The 19,086-nt window shown below is 37.9% G+C and overlaps 1 protein-coding gene across 1 annotated transcript; it reads left to right on the top strand.

Annotated features, from left to right (window-relative positions):
• Positions 1-6,004: 6,004 nt before the first annotated feature.
• LOC108999310 (GRF1-interacting factor 3-like) lies at positions 6,005-17,852 on the top strand. The gene is made up of 5 exons (XM_018976197.2): positions 6,005-6,116; positions 6,230-6,335; positions 15,364-15,440; positions 16,933-17,017; positions 17,094-17,852. Exons 2-5 carry the CDS (start codon positions 6,258-6,260, stop codon positions 17,511-17,513), a joined length of 660 nt encoding a protein of 219 aa, XP_018831742.1. The 5' UTR covers positions 6,005-6,116; positions 6,230-6,257; the 3' UTR covers positions 17,514-17,852.
• Positions 17,853-19,086: the final 1,234 nt, after the last annotated feature.

Genomic DNA, 19,086 nt, shown 5'->3' with positions numbered 1-19,086 from the left:
TGAACATTTGTAATTTATTTGATCATATGTTATTAATATAATTATATATAAGATAATGTTGTTATAATTTATAAAATAAAAGTTTAATCTTAAAGATAAAAATTTAATTGATCATATGCTTTAAGCATAATATATATATTAAATTTTTAATAACATTTTATAATAAGAATTAACACTTTATTATATGTTTTTTACATTTAAAAAAAACCGGAAAACCGGACCGGACCGGACCGGAAACCGGTAAAACCGGAAGTACCGGTTTAGGAGGGTAATCGGGGCGTAATCGGTTTTGAAAAATACAAAACCGGTACATACCGGTTCGGTCCTAGATTTTGTCCAAAACCGGACCGGACCGGACCGGTTACACCCCTAATGGTGTCCAACCACGGTAGAGGCCCTCGTTTGCACACAAAACTTGTTAAGTTCAATGCTCATTGGAGTAGATACTGTTAATGCCGAGAGCTATAGGCTTGAATGTGGTAACTTTATAGTTTTAAATAATTATTTATATAATTTTAATGTTTTCATTATTTAATTTATAATTTATATGATTTTGTAGACCTAGCTATGAACTCCAGACTAATTATGGATGACTGAGACAGATGCAATGTGGGATGGAGAATTGTCGCCCCTTTATTGTGAGAAATTCAATATCATGATTACCATAATGCAAAACTCGTCAAAGTTACATTATTTTATCTTTTTGTTTTTAATATTTTTTAACATGGATATTTGGGAACACAGAGAAAAAACACATCTAGAAAGTGATTATCTTATTAGCAAAGCAGAGTTGGATATTTGGGAACACAGAGAAGAAATACATCTGTCCCAATTGGCCAAGAAAAAGTGGTTGAAGGCAGGTGATCAAAATACTAGTTTTTTCCATGCTAGTGTTAATCAAAAGAGGAAAAAAGTTCTTTCCCAGATGATACTAGAAGATGGCAGTGTCTTGGGGACGCTGGAGCTTATACATGAGGGTGCGACCAATTATTTCTGGAATTTCCTCTCGATGCCGAATGTGGTGGAGTAGGGGAATTTATCATCGTTGATTGCAACAGAGATTTCCCAAGAGGAAAATATGGATCTTGTTCGGGCACCTTCTTGTGAGGAGTTGGCAACAACTTTAGCAACAATTCCAAAGGAAACTACACCTGGGCCAGACGGTTTTGGCTCTGCCTTTTACACTCATAGTTGGGAATTTGTCAAGGAGGACATTGTAGAGGCTGCGGAAGAATTTTTCTCAGGTAATCCTTTACCTCATTTTTATACTGCTTCTTATATTGTGCTGATTCCCAAGGTTGAGGAGTCGAAAAGTTTTGATAAATTCAGACCAATAAGCATTTGCTCGGTGGCTTACAAAATTTTCTCCAAAATTTTGGTCAAATGGTTGACTCGTTTTCTTCCTTGCTTGATTTCATTCAAACAAGGGGCCTTTATTTCAAGTATGAGTATTTTTGAGAATATCACTTCGGCACAGGAACTAGTGCACTCTTTGAACAAGAAAGTGAAAGGTGGGAATGTTATGCTAAAGATTGATATGACCAAGGTATATGACCGAGTTGATTGGTCCTTTTTAGAGAGTGTTCTAGACAGCTTTGTCTTTTCCTCTTCCGTTTGTAGGTTGGTGATGAATTGTGTGAGGTCACCCTAGTTCTCCATAGTGATGAATGAGACTTACAAGTGATTCTTCCAATCTGTTCGGGGCTTAAGGCAAGGGGATCCCCTGTTGTCGTATTTATTTATTATATAATGGAAGAGGTCCTATCTCAATTGTTACAAAAGGATTTTGTGGATGGAAGGATACGTTGTTTCTCTCTCTCATCTTGTGGGTTTACCATTGGTGTCACACCTTCTTTATGCAAATGATTTATTGATTTTTACAAATGGTGAGAGGAGATCAATGTGTCGTTTGGTCCAAACTTTGGAAATATATGCAAAGTGGTCAGGTCAGCTTATTAATAAAGAAAAGTCAGCTTTTTTCTTTTCGAAGCATATTATAATGTTAAGGCAAAGGAGTTTGATAAGGCTTACTGGTTTTGTTGAGGGGAATTTCCCCGTTACATATTTAGGCATTCCCCTTGTATCTGGTCAGTTAACCTCGAGAGATTTAGAGCCTCTTGTTCGGAAAATAAAAAATAAAATGGCAGGTTGAAAGATGAGATTACTCTCTCAAGGTGCTCGGCTTGTACTACTCATGCATGTTCTCACTTGCATGGCAACACATTTCTTAGCAGCTCTTCAGGTGCCAATGGTGGTTCTAAAAAAATTAAATTCTCACTTATCTACATTTCTTTGAGAAGAATTTAATGGTAAACCAAAAAAGAAATGGTGTGCTTGGGATCAGTTATGCAAACCTGTCTAGGAAGGTGGATTGGGCCTAAGAAATTTTTCAGAGGTACAGAGATCTCTACATATGAAATTTGTCTGGCGTCTATTAATTGCAGACACAATTTGGACAAAGTTCTTCCGAGCGAAATACTTAAGAATCAAACATGTGATGCCAGCCTAAGCGCGTCCCATAGCCTCCCATTTTTTGGAGGTCCATTGTCAGTGTAATTCCTGAAGTGGTTGAGAATATGGAAGTGAAAGTGAGGAATGAAGGTTCTTCCTTCTGGTTTGATAAATGGCTGGTTGATGGTCCTCTGTGTAGTAGGTATGAGGTTATCACTGAGGGGATTAAAATCCAGGATGTATGGATTAATGGATTGTGGGATGAAGATAATCTAGTGGAACTCATTGGTTTAGAATGTTCTGGCGAGATTACAAGAAAAATTATGGCTGGGCGAGAGAGGTCGGACGTCATGATCTGGAAACCTGTGGTAGATGGTTGTTTTTTGACGAGAAGTGCGTGGGATTTAATTCGGGTAAGGGGTGTCGAACGTCCAGAATTGGACTGGGTTTGGCATCCATTGCTGTCGAAAAAAATCTCGATGTGTATGTGGAAAGCAAGGTTTGGAGCATTACCGGTTGATGTTTGAATTCAAGCTCTAGCTATTCCCATGGTTTCACGTTGCGACAGTTGTGAGTTGGGTGAGGTGGAAACAATTGATCACGTGTTGCGATCGGGTAGTATTTCCAATCAAGTTTGGAACAAGACATCTATAGCTCGGGCATCAATTGTATGGAGGGTCACTCTTGGTGGGAAACAGTTCAGGGGTGGTTTGGTTATGCCAAAAAATCTAGCCATAGAGGCACACTCCTTGGCCTGTTACTGTCTATCATCACTTGGAGACTATGGTTTAGGAGGTGTAAAGTAAGGATGGAGGTGGTGCAGGGGTCGGACGTCTTAATCTAGAAACCTGTGGTAGATGGATGTTTCTCGACGAGAAGTGCATGGGATTTACTTCAGGTGAGGGGTGTCGAACGTCCGGAATTGGACTGGGTTTGGCATTAATTGTTGCCGGAAAAAATCTCGATGTGTATGTGGAAAGCAAGGTTTGGAGCATTACCGGTTGATGTTTGAATTCAGGATCTAGTCATTCCCATGGTTTCACGTTGCGACTGTTGTGAGTTGGGTGAGGTGGAAACAATTGATCACGTGTTGCGATCGGGTAGTATTGCCAATCAAGTTTGGAACAGGTCATCTGTAGCTCTGAACATCAGTTGTATGGAGGGTCGCTCTTGGTGGGAAACGGTTCCGGGGTGGTTTGGTTTTGCCAAAAAATCTAGCCATAGAGGCACACTCCTTGGTCTGTTACCATCTATCATCACTTGGAGACTATGGTTTAGGAGGTGTAAAGCAAGGATGGAGGTGGTGCAGGAGTCGACACAAGAGGTGTGGATTGCTATAAAGGTATTGCTTCGGAATTTATCTTCACTTTTGGTTCAACAATGGGAGATTTTCGTCACTAACCATGCCATTCTAATGGCTCTCGAGGTGCCTTTTATTAATTCACCAAGAAGGCCTCCGCGGTTAATTAGCTGGAAGAAACTGGCAAATGGATGGGTAAAATTGAACATTGATGGTAGTTGTTGTGAAAACTTGGGAAATTGTGGTGGAGGGGGTCTCATACGGGACCCGAATGAGAATTTTATATCGGCCTTCTCTTCTCATTTCGGTCATGGGACCAACAATGAAGCAGAACTACGTACCTTAATTGTGGGCATGGTTGTTTGTAAGGAAATGGGCTTTATGCATGTAGCGTTAGAATGCGATTCCAATTTGGTGGTTAATTGGTTAAAATGTCAAAGGTGTTTAGTTTGGTATTTATGAGACTTTTGGGAAGAGTTGTTAAATATTTTACGAGGACTACAAGTTACTATCGAGCATCAATCCAGAGAAGGTAATTCTCCGGCAGACGCCCTGGCCCATTTAGGCAAGTAGGGCCTTAACATGAGATTTAATTCTTTTGGATCTCTACCTAGGCAATTAAAAGGCATGATTCTGGTAGACAAGGTAGGTCTACCAAACATCCCTATCTAGTTCTTTTTTGGTTTTTTTTCTTAGGCCTGTTTAGTTTCGTTATGTTTACTTCTCTAGGCATGTTTAGATTTTGGTTCTTTTGGCATTTTTGTTAGTTTGATGCTTAAGTCGGGTAAAGCCCTGATGTCCTGGTTGTTATCACGATATTCTTTTGCCATAAGTGAGAGTTTATTAATAAATTTCGGACGGGACCGCTCGGCTTTTCAAGAAAAAAAAAAAAAGATGAGATGAAGACTTGGTTTGGAAAGTCCTCCCAACTAATCTCATCTCAATATCTAGATACTACAAATACAAATACTTTTCAATTTCAAATTATTAACTTTTTCATTTAATTATTACTTAATTATTATAATTTTTTCTAAGTTCTAAATAAAATATAAAAAACAAATCAATTTCTTCAATTTTAAAACAAAAATAATATTATAATAATATTTAATTTTATAATATTTTTATTCAATTTTTTTCCCTCAAAATCTATAAAACATATTAATTTAAAGTATTTTATTACTATTTACAAATTATTTTATTACTATTTACAGATTATTTGGCCTAGTTTAGAGTCATCTTATTTTATCTAATCAATACAACTTATCTAAACTTTAAAATAAAATATAATAAATAATTTAATTTTTTAAATCTCAAAATAAAAATAATATTAAAAAATAATATTATAATAATATTTTATTAACTTTCAACTCTTATCTTATCTTATCTAATCTCAACTCAATTTACTATCCAAATCTTTTTTAATTTTATCTTGTTATCTAAATGAGGTTAAAATGGGATGAGATGATTTAAAAAGGTTTGTCAAACCAAACATGATCTACAATAAAAATTAAGGTGCGATATGGATAATAAGATAAGATTAAATAATTTTAGATGAAAGTTAAAATTTAAATAAAATATTATTTTAAAATTTATAAAATTAAAATAATTATTATATTTTATTTAAAAATTTAAAAAAATTAAAAATATTATAACAATGAAATGAAATAAAAAAATACATTGTCCAATGAAGACCTAAGAGCATTCACATTGGCTTCTTCAAATAACATTTCATCTCTAAATTTAAATAACTTTATCAATAGTTGGCCCACATTGAATTAGCCAAACACTTTTCATCCTAAATATCAGCTACAGTAAATTCATCTTTTTTTCAAATATGAAAAGTACTATTTCACCTCCAAATACATTGTTTATTAATATTGGCTCTCTCTCCCGCATCTCATTTCTCTTTCTTATTCACTCTTCCTCTCCCGAGTATTGAAGATCGTTGGAATTGTTTTGATAATATTGATATCAATTTTGTTTATTGGATTGTGAAAATGAAAATGAATATAATTGTTAAAAATTATAGATGATTATAAGAGGTTATGAAAATATAATTAATTAAAAAATATATAAATAATAAATAATAATATTTTATTTATATAAAGTGTGTGATGACTAATTTAATGTAGATTTTAAATTTTGAATGATTAACTAAAAATGAAAAAATTACATATTAATTAAAATTTGAAGAGTAAAATAGCCAATCTAATGCCAATGCTATAAGAATAAGAATAGAGACAAAATGGAAAGAGACAAAATGGAGCGACCCTGTCGAGAAAAACTGAAAAACCCTCGTCCGACTCCAAAACATCTGCCTTTTCCTAATGCAAACACCTTACAGACACTGACCTGCTGACAAAAGGTACTCTTATGAATCTCTCTTTGGCTCCGATTTTTGAATATGGTAGTTCTGGGCGTCATTGATTTGGGTTTTTTATTTTTTTGGGTGGATTTACGATTGGGTTTGGGTTTTAGTTTCAAGATAAGAAAAAGGAACATAAAGATGCAGCAGCCACAGCAGATGATTCCTATGATGCCTTCATTCCCACCCACAAACATCACCACCGAGCAGATTCAAAAGGTGCTCTTGTCTACTTGCTTTGCTCTTTCGCTTGCGCCCTTTACGCTTAGAGACCTATTCGTGGTTTTTTTTTCTTTTTTTTTTTTTGGGTGGTTTGCATTTGATAGTTTTTATTTTCTCCCAATAGTGGGTTTTATGTGTTTTATTTTGAAAGGTTTTATGCTTTAGGTAGATGAGGTTTTGTCGCATTCTTAAGCTTAATTTTGTAGGAAAAGAATTTTATAGAGACAATAAATGTCAAAAGGATAGGTTTTTCTTTTGAATTAACCGGTTGATTGTAGCGTGCCATTTGTACCCTTTTTAATAGCTAAGATCTTCTGTGCATAACATATTTCGAGATTGAGTGCCTGATTCACATTAAGGAATTTAACTTTTAAGCTTACACTTCACTACATTTTTGGCAAATTCATTTCAATCGGAGGACACATAAGACTGGCAGGTTAGTATTAGTTTTTATCTTTGATAAGGAGAAGGGCACAAAAAGCCAGTACTTCTGAAGGGAAGGTACCTAGGGAATGAGTTATTTGTGTGGTTAGTCGCCAAAGGTTGTAATTGTTAATTTAATCTATCATTGTCAAACACTTATGATTCTTGGGACATATTTGTAGCAATCATCCCATTGCATTTAGTTTTATTGCCATGCCCCCTGTCATATGGTAAATGCAGCGTATTTTGTATCATGTGAATATAGTTTGGAAATTAAGCTTTTAATTTGAAAATGCTGAATATAGTTTTATTTATTTCTTAAAAGCTTTTTGTTTTAATGGTTTTATTTGATCACTTAGAACCCAATTGGTGCGCTTTTGCATTCTTTTTCCTATATCCTGTATGTTTAGGAGGCTTAGCGTTTCTTCTACTCTTGAAACTTCAATATATTGCTGTCTATTTTATTCAAATTCTATTTTTCACTACTTGTTCTCATCCAAATTGGAGTCGTATGTTGTAGTTTCTATGACTTCTAGATAAGTCTTTGTTAGATGGCTATCATAGGTCTTTCTTCTGTCCTTTTGTCAATATAAATCATGGATATATATATTTTTTTGATAAGTAATAATATTATATATATATATCAATAGGAGTAACCAAGTATACTAGACGTATACAAGAAAAACACCTAGCCCATACAAAAAAGCCCCTAATGACCCAAAAGCCCAAGAAAACCTACCCAAAATACACCAAGCCTGAATTGGAAAACTATTGATACACCTCCTCGACCCCATCCCCTACATCCCACTACGAGAACGTCTTCACAAAGCCCTCCCTTTAACTTTCCCTCGTCTTGAGCTAGCTCCCTTAGTATCGTAGTTGATTGCCCAATAAAGATTCTTTAACTCCCTGCTTTTCTTAAACTTAGATTTAGTTTCAAGCATGTGGCTCGCCTCGATTGCAGTGAGTAGTGCTTTAAATTAGTCTTCATATTCTCCCTGCTCTCCATATGAAAGTCCCAGGGTTTGTAGAAGCCCATTATCTTTATTCAAAATCCAATTCGCTGTTGAACCCGCTATATTGTTAATCGGAGGAAGAGAAACCAGGGGAACGACATTATCCCCAGCCAGAGTACTCGACTGCACTCCCGACTCTAAATCTTCTCCCACACGAGGCACCAATGACAAATCGATAATTTCCTTCTTGCCAAATGGTTGCTCGACAGGTATATGGTTGTTTTCCCCTCCTGTTACCATTATAGGTTCCTCCCCTCCATCAACATTTTGTGTATATGCTCCACCCCTCGACGATCCTTGCCGTGCCACTTTGTCTGACCCTACTGCTTCCTCAAGAGGGGAAGCACTACCTTTTGTTACCTCGTTTGCATCTTCTAAAAGAGGCTTGACTGTTTCTTCCAAAATACTCGAGAACTTGGAAGGACCTCCATCTTTAACTACAAATGAAACCCTGGACAGAAGGACCAACTACATCTATAACTGGTGCATGAGACCCTATAGCTCCCCCAGAAGGCATGGTGACACTGGCATGAACAAAGATGCCAGCGTCCAACGACCCTATTGTTGACACACCCTTTGCCTGCACACTTTTCGGCACACTTGCTGGCACACTTGTACCCACAACTAGGTCCAACCCCTTATCCACTTTAATCATTATATCTCTTAAATAATCCATAACTCCCTTCAATTGAGATTTGACATCCCACAAGACCCTTTCCAACTCTCCCAAAGTCACTTGAGGTCTTTTGTCTCCTACAAGTGCCTTGCCCTTTCTTTCTACCGTTGAGCTGGTCTCTGCCTGACTACCCGCCAGTGACTTCAACACTGCTGCGTACAAAGCACCTTTGATTGAGGAAGACCTTCCCACTATTTTCCCATCAACAAACTCTCCACTTCGAGAAGTGGCTTTGGATTCTGTGACACTTAGAATGGACTGCAGAAAGCCTTTCCATCCAATGCCATTTGTGCCCTCTGAAATTACCAACAAACCTTTCCTCCTTCCATTACGGAATTCGGATAGTTGCAAAAAACTGCCCCTTGCATTAACATGATGTCGAATGCTAAAAACTCCATTACCCATCCTTAGCTCTTTGAAGAAGAAACCTTCATGGTAGTTAAGGTCTAACCAATCCCCAATCCCCAAGCCCCTTAGCCAACCACGAAGCTGTCGTCCACCCTAGACACATGAACTTAGCTATCCTTTTGCTACGTTCTGAAATACGAAAGATATTTCCTCCCTTTTTTGTAAAAACAAAAGTTTTTGATTCCACTTTCAACCACCTCTCACCTTCCAACTAGGACAAAACCGCATCATGCTTTGTCGTCATTGTCAAATCCCACTGCAAATCTGTTCCTAGTGCTCCATACTGCTCCCACTTCATCCTAAGGTAAAACACATATCTGTTGGAGGCCCTGAGTTCACGGATTTTCTTGCAAAAAATCATTGAGATAATGGAGAACTTCCAATCACCGTAGGATGACGTCGGATGCCCACAATGTGGTTGCTAGAGTCCGTCGAAACAGTCGGAGGCCCCACAACGGAGACGACTGGGTCTGTCGATCAGTTCTATGATGGATTCAAAGTGCATAGCGACCGACGCCGACAAAAAAAAAAAAAAAAGTGTCCTTCGGCGAGGAACCAGTGCTGACGGCCCTCATTGAGGACGTCGAGGGCCGTCGGCCTCGTCTGTGACTATGGTGCCCCTCTCCAATCGATGGTGGGTGGGGGTGGCGGCGGGATAGGAAGGTTAGGGTTTCTCATGAATCACATCATGGATATTGTTTGTACATGACTTCTGATAGCTGGTTTTGGAACTGGGAGAATAGAAAGGTACAAGTGATTTGATGTGTTAGAAGTGACAAGAAATAAAATACACGTATTTGGTAGTGGATTGTTAACTAGAAAGTTGAAACCCAGTTAGGATATAGAAAGCCCAATTTGTTATGAATAGTCTTTATTTCTTGAATCTATTTCATCTAGCACCTAGTATTTTGTTAGGGTTGGTCTATACTTTTGAAGCTTGACTTATTGTGTTGCTTATTGCTTTTGAAGCAAGCCACTCTTGTTAGGGTTGGTCTATACTTTCAATTAAGGTGTCAAAGTGAATACCTAAATTGCCTTCTTGGAATGCCAGAGGTTTGAACGATGTTAACAAGCATCTCACAATTAAAAATCTCATTAAAGAAATTTAGGAAAATATCATTTCTTTTCAAGAGACTAAGCTGGATTTTATTTCTAGAAGTGTGCTCAAAAGTGGATTACTGTCGACATCTAGTGGGGCTTCTAGTGGAGTCTTGCTCATGGGACAAAAGGGTGGTGGAGTGTGTGGGGTAATATACAATGGCATGTTTTCGAGAATGTTGAAAATGGTTTTATTGGTCCTCTATGGTGTTTATGGGCATTATTGTGATCGCAAAGAAGTTTTTTGTGGGAGGAATTGGTTGGTTTGAGTGGTTTGTGGGAAGAATCATGGTGTATTTAGATGTCATTTCGGCATTATCTGTTTCCCTAATGAAAGATCAGGTGAAGCTCATTCCTATCTCGTATGGAGGCTTCCTCTAACTTTATTTTTGATCAAGCCTTTTGGATATTCCCTCAGGCGGAGGCATGGTCTAACAATTGGGATTCACCTTCTTGGTCTAGATCAATAGATTTTGTCTCCTCGGAGTGGGAAGCACATTTTCCAGATCCAAGTCAAAATAGGCTGCTCCTCTGACTTTTCTCTAATCATTTTCCAATTCTTTTTCTTGATTGTGGTGGTAATAGTACTTTAAGTTCGAGAATATGTGGTCAAAGGTTGGAGGCTTTGTTGATAGGGTTAATTAGTTTGGTCTTCCTACCATTTTCACTGTCCTCAAAGCGTCATTTTGGCTGGTAAACTTGAAGGTGGATGCCTTACTAGGTTCTTTAACCTATTGTATTCACCTAGTTTGAGACAAAGAGGTTAAAACAAGCTTCTTTGGGCCCATGTTCAACGTTTGTTCTTTCTACATGGCCCTATTCCTCATGATAAGAACCCCTTTGAGAGCTGCCTTTTTTGCTTGGACGGCTTCTTTCGGAAATATTCTCACCATGGATAATCCAAAGAAAAAAAAAGACATTGTTGTGATTGATTAGTGCATGTGTAAGATTGGGGAATCTGTTGATCATCTTTTACTCATTCCGAGATTTTTAGTGCTTTGTGTAGTGAGTTTTTGGTAGAGTTGGTTTGGCTTGGGCCATGCCCAAAAGAATAGCAGACCTTTTTGACTCTTGGAGTAGGTTAGGTGGCAGCACATAAGTTGCAACGGTGTAAAAGATGGTTCGTACTTACCTCATATGGTGTATTCGGAGAGAAAAGAATGATTTCTATATCTATTTCTCCTTTTAAATGACTGTTTCTCTTGTATATCCAATATACTTGGATTGGGCATTTTGTGTTGTTTAAGGAGGTTTTATTACTTATCAAAAGTTAACATTGATGGTGTAGATAACTGTTTACTGTGAAGATTTTAACATATTACCAGTTTTGAGTCATTACTAAAAGTAGCAGATGTGGTACTTGTAATTATATAGTATAGATAATTTGCTGGCAACATTGATAGATATCTTAAGGCTCTCTCAATTGTTCTTTTTTATTTATTTATTTATTTTTATTTTTTATTTTTAATTTTATAATTAAAATGAAAATTTTATTGATACGAATGAAGTAGGCTAAGCCCGTGTACACCGGAAGTATACGAAAGAACACCTAAATAAATTCTGCGAACCAGAAATTATAGATAGAAAATCATGAACACTAGTTCCATTAAGCATAGTGAAAGGTGATGTTTTGCAGGTCTTTAGTGAATTTTGCTCTTTTCAAAAGTTTGAAAATTCCCTTAAAGTGACGTTCATTGCTCTCATTCCCAAGAAGCATGGGGCTTCGATTATTGAGGATTTACGCCCTATAAGTCTGGTTAGTAGTGTGTACAAGATTATTTCGAAGGTGCTTGCTAACTGGTTAAGCCTTGTGTTGGAACATATCATTTCCAAGCCTTAGAACGCTTTTATTTGTGGGAGGCAAATTCTTGACTCGGTGCTTATTGCAAATGAGTATTTGGACCATAGATTGAGGGAGAGAGGTTTAGGTATTTTTGGCAAGCTTGACATGGAGAAGGCCTATGACCACGTAAACTGAGAATTTCTCTTATACCTGCTTGGGAGGTGTGGCTTTGGTGATAGATGGATTTCCTTGATACGTCATTGTATTTCTACTGCCCAGTTCTCAGTTCTAGTTAACGGTATACCTGCTAGTTTTTTTTATAGTTCTCGGGGCTTGTGGCAAAGAGATCCTTTTATCTCTTTTTTTGTCTGTTATAGTTATGGAGGCTCTTAGCCAAATGGTACAGGCCGCTGTTGGTGAAGGTTTCTTATTTGGTTTTTAGGTGGGTAATGGCATTGGTGGTTCTATTATCATCTCACACCTTTTATTTGCAGATGATACTCTACTCTTTTGTGAAGCGGATAGTAGCCAGATCCAAACTCTACGAGCACTGTTACTTTGCTTTGAAGTAGTGTCAGGGCTCAAGGTGAATCTTGGTAAGTCCGAGATCGTTCCAGTGGGTGCAGTCTCAAATATTCTCAAGCTAGCAAGCCTTTTGGATTGTAAGGTGTCTTCTTTGCCAATGAAATGCCTGGGCTTTCCATTGGGGGCAACCATTAAGGCTAGAGTCATATGGGGTGGTGGAGAAGATAGAGACAAGGTTGGCTGGTTGGAAACGAATGTATTTATCGAAAGGGGGTCACCTCACTCTTATTAAGTGCACCCTTACTAACCTTCCCACATATTTGTTATCTCTGTTTCCTATGCCTGCAGGGGTAGTGAACAAGATTGAGAAACTCTTTAGGGCGTTCTTATGGGGGGGCATGCGGAGGAGAAGAAATTCCATCTGGTTAGATGGAAGATAGTTTGTGCTCCAGTTGTGTATGGGGGGTTGGAAGTGTGTAACTTGAGAACTTTTAATAAAGCTTTACTGGGGAGCATGGGGACCGAATTTAAATTCCACTTTGTCAATTGGAGTAAGGTATGTTCCCCACTTCCCATGGGAGGGTTGGGTATTAGAAACCTAAAGATTTTCAATAGGGCATTACTTGGAAAATGGTTGTGGCGCTATAACACGGAATTGGAAGCCCTATGGAAATCAGTTAATTGACCACAAATATGGAAGCGTGTTGGGGGGGGGGGGGGGGGTTGGTGTAGTAGAGAGGTAAATGGGCCCCACAGATTGGGGACTTGGAAGTACATCAGTAGGGGACGGGAGGTGTTTGTTCGTCACACTAGAGTAGTGCTAGGAGATGGTTCTAGAATAAAATTCTGGAGTGATATATGGTGTGGAAACAATAGACTAAAAGATTTATTCCCCTCAGTTTTCAGGATTGCATGTTTGAAAGAAGCTCTAGTGGCGGACTTTATGGTGTTAACTGGAGATCTAGTACAATGGAACATTGTTCTTAGTAGGGCGGTTCAAGACTGGGAAGTTGGTAGCATTGAAGAGTTCTTTCAATTGTTGTATTCCGTGAAACCGAGCATCCAAAGAAATGACAAGTTGTGGTGGGTATCGACTGGTAAAGGCATATTTTCAGTTCGCTCATTCTTTAAGTCTCACATAGGCCCATAACATTCAGTTTCCATGGAAAATGATTTGGTGGAATAAGGCGCCTCCCAAAGCAACCTTTTTTGCATGGACAACTTAATTGGGAAAAATCTTGACAACGGATAATTTGCGAAGACGTGGGGTGATCATACTAGATTGGTGCTGCATGTGTAAGAAGAGTGGTGAAATGGTGGATCATCTTCTATTGCATTGTGATGTTGCTAGAGTGTTATGGGCTGGGGTGTTCAACATGGTAGAGATAGCTTGGGTTATGCCCACCACAGTGGAGGCACTCCTGGTTTGCTGGACCACTATAGGAGGTTTATCACAAATCAAAGCAGTGTGGAAAATGGTACCTATTTGTATTCCATGGTGCTTATGGCAAGAACGAAATAACAGGACGTTCAAAGACAATGAGAGATCTTTTGAGGATCTTAGATCTTTTTTTGTTAGAATGTTATTTGTATGGTCCATAGCTATAGACTTTAATGGCTTAAAGTTGGCTGAATTTCTTGTTTCCTCTTCTTCTTCTTCCTAGATAGGTGTTTTATCTTTGTATACCATCTTGTCTACTTTGGGCTATGCCTATTCTTTAATACAATCATTTATAAAAATAAATAAATAAATAAATAAATAAAGCTTTACTGGGGAAATGGCTATGGAGATATCATTTGGAGGGGGGATCATTATGGAAAGAAATTATTGACGCTAGATATGGAGTTGCTTGGGGTGGTTGGTGCTCCAACGAAGTGAGAGGGGGGGGGTATGGGGTGGAAGTTTATAAGGAGGGGGTGGCCTTGTTTTGAAAAATACATTCGATTTGTAGCCGGAGAGGGCAATCGAATCAATTTTTGGTGGGACGTGTGGTGTGGAGAACATCATTGGAAATGGCTTTTCCAGCGCTCTATCATATTGCAGCTGATAGGGAGGCTTCAGTGGCGGATATGCGGCTATTTTCTGATGGCGCTCATAAGTGGAATATACTTTTTAATAAGGATTTTCATGATTGGGAGTTATGTAGCGTATCAGATTTTTTCAGCCTACTATACTCCATAGGGACTCCTATGGCATAGTGTTATAGATTGAAGTGGAGGTCTAATAACCACAAGAAATGTACAGTTAAAGCGTTCTATAAAATTTTGTCAACACAGGATCATACTCCGTTCCCTTGGAAGAATATTTGGAGGTCTCGTGTGCCTTTTAAAATAGCCTTTTTTTTGTGTGGAATGCTGCTCTTGGGAAGATCTTGACCACGGACAATCTGAGGAAGAGGGGATGTATCGTGATGGATTGGTGTTATATGTATAAAAATAATGGAGAATCTGTGGATTATCTCTTACTGCATTGTAAGGTAACAAGGGTGTTGTGGGATGAGATCTTTCAAAGGGTTGATTTTGCTTGGGTTATGCCTTTGAGGGTGGTGGATTTGTTGGGTTGTTGGAGGAAGATGCAAGGTTGTCATCAAGTGGCAGCCGTGTGGAAGATGATCCCATTTTGTATCATGTGGTGTATTAGGTTGGAAAGGAATGCATGTTGCTTTGAAGACAAGGAACACACAATGGCGGAGCTGAAGAATTTTTTCTTCCACACTTTACTGCTTTGGTTTTCCGCCATTGTACTAAATGGGGACAATGTCCATGATTTCGTTTTTAATTTATCGCTCTTAGAATGTATTTAGGTGTTTTTCTGTATACTTCCTATGTATACGGGCTATGCCTACTTCATTCATATCAATAATATTTATCTCTTATAAAAAAAAAAAAAAAACTTTAGGATGGTTTCATCAAATAGGCATTAGAATGTTTGTTCTCATATGGGAACTTGTGTTTAACTTGTGTGTTGATTGAACTGCAATGTTAATTTGAGTACATTTTAAATTCCTACTTTGGGAAATCATATCATGGACACATGCTGATATACACAACAAGATTTTTATTTATCCAATAAAATTCTTTTAATGCTTTGTGCAGTACCTTGATGAGAACAAAAAATTGATTCTGGCAATATTGGACTATCAAAACCTTGGAAAACTTGCTGAATGTGCACAGTAAGTGACCCCCCTCTCTCTGTCTGATTGTGTGTTTATGCTATTACTAGGGATTCAATTGTTTTGTATTTCAGATTAAACTCCAGTTTTGGATTGTTTGAATTACCATTTTATCTAGTCTTCAGTTTCTTAGTTTTGAGCATTTTTCCATTGCTTTGTTGACAACTTAATTCTGACACTGTCAAGGGCTTCATGGAAGGCTTTTCTCCCATTTTATGTAATTATAAGATGGTCATACCTACTGCGGTAAAGTCTGGAAATAGAATCTGCTTTCGCATAGCAAAGTTATAAGGGTAAAAAATCTATTCTTCCCTTGGACGTGATAATTAGTTATATACTGTTTATACTGATGTTGATTGCATCAGGTGTTTTCACTCCAGGTGGAATATAATATTTATTGGAGCCTGAGCCCTTGAGTCATAAGAATGGTTTCACCTTAGCCACCAGTTGCTAAGGCCTTGTTTGGATACCAAAAATGTTTGTAATTGAGAATTTTGGGAATTTGTTTGAGATTAGGTTTTGAATAAAAGCATTTTTAAAAATAATCGTTGCATTGGAGTTTGTGGAATTCGATAAATAAAGTTGAAAAGTTGTTTGAATATTATTTTTCAAGATTATTTTTGTTTTGGACTTTGTAAAAGTTGTATTGATTTTTGTGTTTGAGTATTGATTAGGTAATATGATTAGATGAAAAGTTGAAAATTTGAAATAGAAAAGTTTTTGTGTTTGAGTAATGTTTGGGAATGCAGTCATAAAAAAAGTAGAGAAATCTTGAAATTTTTTTGAGAATTCTAAGGTTGCCAAACATGGATCTCCACCACACCACCAAATCCAGATAGACCTGCCAATCTCACTTCCATCTCAAGCTGAATCCGTTCAATTTCAGCCACTGCCACTACAAAAGTACTTTCAGCACCACTGTTACCACCCTGTGTCGAGGCATTCTTCAAAATGTTATACCTTTTTTTTTTTTCTCTGATGTATAAAATCTATTGAAAATCAGTTGTTTCCACTTGAAGTACAAAAAGTTTAGGTTGATTTGAAATGGAGTAGAGTTCTCTACATGAAAGGACAAGTTATCCTCTATTTAATGTGCTTTCTGTACTAAAACCTGTGATGGTTTTTGAGTTGTGGTTCTAATGCTGCTTACACTTATATGGAGCATGATTTGAAATGGTTGGCACCGATGCTACATATATTTTCTGATTATCAAAATCAAGTGCATGTGTTTCTGGATTGAGACTGAGGATCTGAATCCTTGAAGTCGGAGAAGAGGTTTTTTGCCTAGAGCCATAGCCCGACCAAAAGAAAAGCTACATGCCAAAGAAGAGGTCTTTTACCTGTCAATCCTGCATAAATGCTGGATTATAGCTGCCACAGCTCATGGCTTTTTGTTCATAAATTTGGGGAAAAAAATTGTTGGAATGTGGCAATTCTTTTACATTGTATGTGGAGGGGGGGTGCGATATACATTAAAATTTTGATGATTTAGGTACCAAGCTCAGCTTCAAAAGAATTTGATGTATTTAGCTGCAATTGCTGATGCACAACCACAAGCACCAGCAATGCCTCCCCAGGTGACTGTAGGCATGATTTTTATTTTATCAGTTCACCTAGCTGTGTCTTGCTCATAAGTATAGTAAACAATTGCAGATGTCCCCACACCCTGCAATGCAACAAGGGTATTACATGCAACACTCTCAAGCAGCCGCAATGGCTCAGCAGCCAGGTATTTTCCCCCCAAAGCTGCCATTACAATTTAATAACCCACATCAGATCCAGGATCCACAGCAGCAGCTACACCAGCAGCACCAACAGGCCATCCAAGGAATGGGTCTCAGAGCTGGAGGGGCCAACAATGGCTTGCATGCCATGCACAATGAGACTACCCATGGAGGTGGCAGCAGTGGTGGTCCACCTGTTGCAGGCCCAAATGACGTAAGGGGAGGAAGCAAGCAAGATGGCTCTGAGGCTGGGACAGCTGGAGCTGATGGCCATGGAAGCTCAACGGCTGGGCATGGCAGTGGTAATGGAGAATCTTCTTACTTAAAGGGGTTGGAGGAAGGGAAGTAACGTGTTCTTATTGGCCATCCCACATGAATACATGTGGCTGTTGATAGTAGGTCTCTTAGAGTAGAAGTGGTATGCTCTGATAATCTTTGTTAGGTAGAGTGAAGTGCAGGAAGTTTCACTTGTTCTAGTTTTGAATAGATTAGGTTGGTGAAATTGTAGGGTAAGAGCCCTGTCATGGATGAATTCTGCCCACAAATGAAACATGTGGTTAGACAAGACAATCTTAGTCAGAAACGGAAGATAGGTTGAAGCATGTAGCCTCGCATACCTATCTCCTTGTAATAACTTACAATATATGCAGGATTTTCCAGACTTCTGATCTCATACAAGTTTTATTTCTACTATTTTTCTCGTTATATTGGATCTGTAGAAAACACACAAGGTACTGACTTACAGATGCGCGGGGATTGTTTCGGAAGTACGATTGCATCATATTTAATGTTCTTGCTCGGTTGCTCTCTGGTTTTATTTATGATTGGGGTTGGCTCAAGTGGTAAGGGTCTTGGTTTTGGTGGTTTGCTACTTCTAGGTTAAGACTCAAATCCTTGGGTGCAAACAATTATTGGTGAAAAGCTAATAGTTAATTGATTTGTGTGATGGAACTCATTGCACGGGTTTGGACTTTAACTTGGTAAAAGATATATTGTGCTTGCAGTCTTTGGGATTACTCATAAAAATTTGACAACTAGGGCGTAGAATCTTCAAATTCCATGAGGTGTAGTATTAAAGTTGGCGATTAACTGGTTAGGGATGTGTTTGCTCAAGGCCGGGAATTGACATAGGAGGCAAATGGGGGAGAATCTTAGAGACAAAGTGTGACGTCTCCAACCTCCGCTTGGGATTGAATGAAGACGCGTCGGGATATGTAATACAAAGTTACATACTCCCGTACATGACAATTAGTATGCAACACAGTCTATAGGTGCAACTAGCATAATGCAATATTCGCAGCGGATTAAGAGTGAAAATATATGCCAAAATAATTAAAAACATCCCAATTCATTAATGATCATCATAAGTTTAAACCAAATAGCAGCATAATCTTAGTACAACTTATCATCATAAAAGGTCTCCATAGCTAGATCAACTGCTTCATGTGCTCTAGAGCATGAAGGATTAGTGCTATAAATATAAGGATAATGTCTAGTCTTTTCTTGTGGTCTGTCTCCTCCTCATTAGTTGGATCTATGCTTCCATACAGTCCGTCCTCCTCGAGTCCTGACACAATTTTTATAATTCTGAGTGGAATGATAGTGGGTCCACAAGGGATGAGATTTACTTGAAATCTCAATAAGTTAAACAACCAATGTGCACAAAGATAAATTATGAATGAAGAATGATAAATATAAAATGCATGAAATGCGAAAAATTAGTGTTTGTCACTCATCATCCAGATTCCTCAATATTTTCAGAAAAACTAAGACATTTTCGTACAGAGAACATTTTTCACTTTACTGGCAAAAATAATCATAACGTTTCATCATTATTAGCAATTTATATTTAATTATAATATCACAACGTGTGGTATCATTATAGTTCTCCATATGCACTGTGAGTACTTGTTGGTGACCGT

The sequence above is a fragment of the Juglans regia genome, chromosome 12 (genome assembly GCF_001411555.2).
Source record: "Juglans regia cultivar Chandler chromosome 12, Walnut 2.0, whole genome shotgun sequence".
In the NCBI taxonomy this organism is placed as follows: Eukaryota; Viridiplantae; Streptophyta; class Magnoliopsida; order Fagales; family Juglandaceae; genus Juglans; species Juglans regia.
Note: the sequence above shows the minus strand (reverse complement) of the source record. Positions and strands in the feature narration are given on the sequence as shown.

Bases quoted from the DNA above. Each gene is read 5' to 3' on its own strand.
- LOC108999310 (XM_018976197.2), top strand. From the start codon at position 6,258: ATGCAGCAGCCACAGCAGATGATTCCTATGATGCCTTCATTCCCACCC. The intron at 6,336-15,363 runs GTGCTCTTGTCT...TGCTTTGTGCAG, and splicing joins CCACCGAGCAGATTCAAAAG to TACCTTGATGAGAACAAAAA. The intron at 15,441-16,932 runs GTAAGTGACCCC...TTGATGATTTAG, and splicing joins AAACTTGCTGAATGTGCACA to GTACCAAGCTCAGCTTCAAA.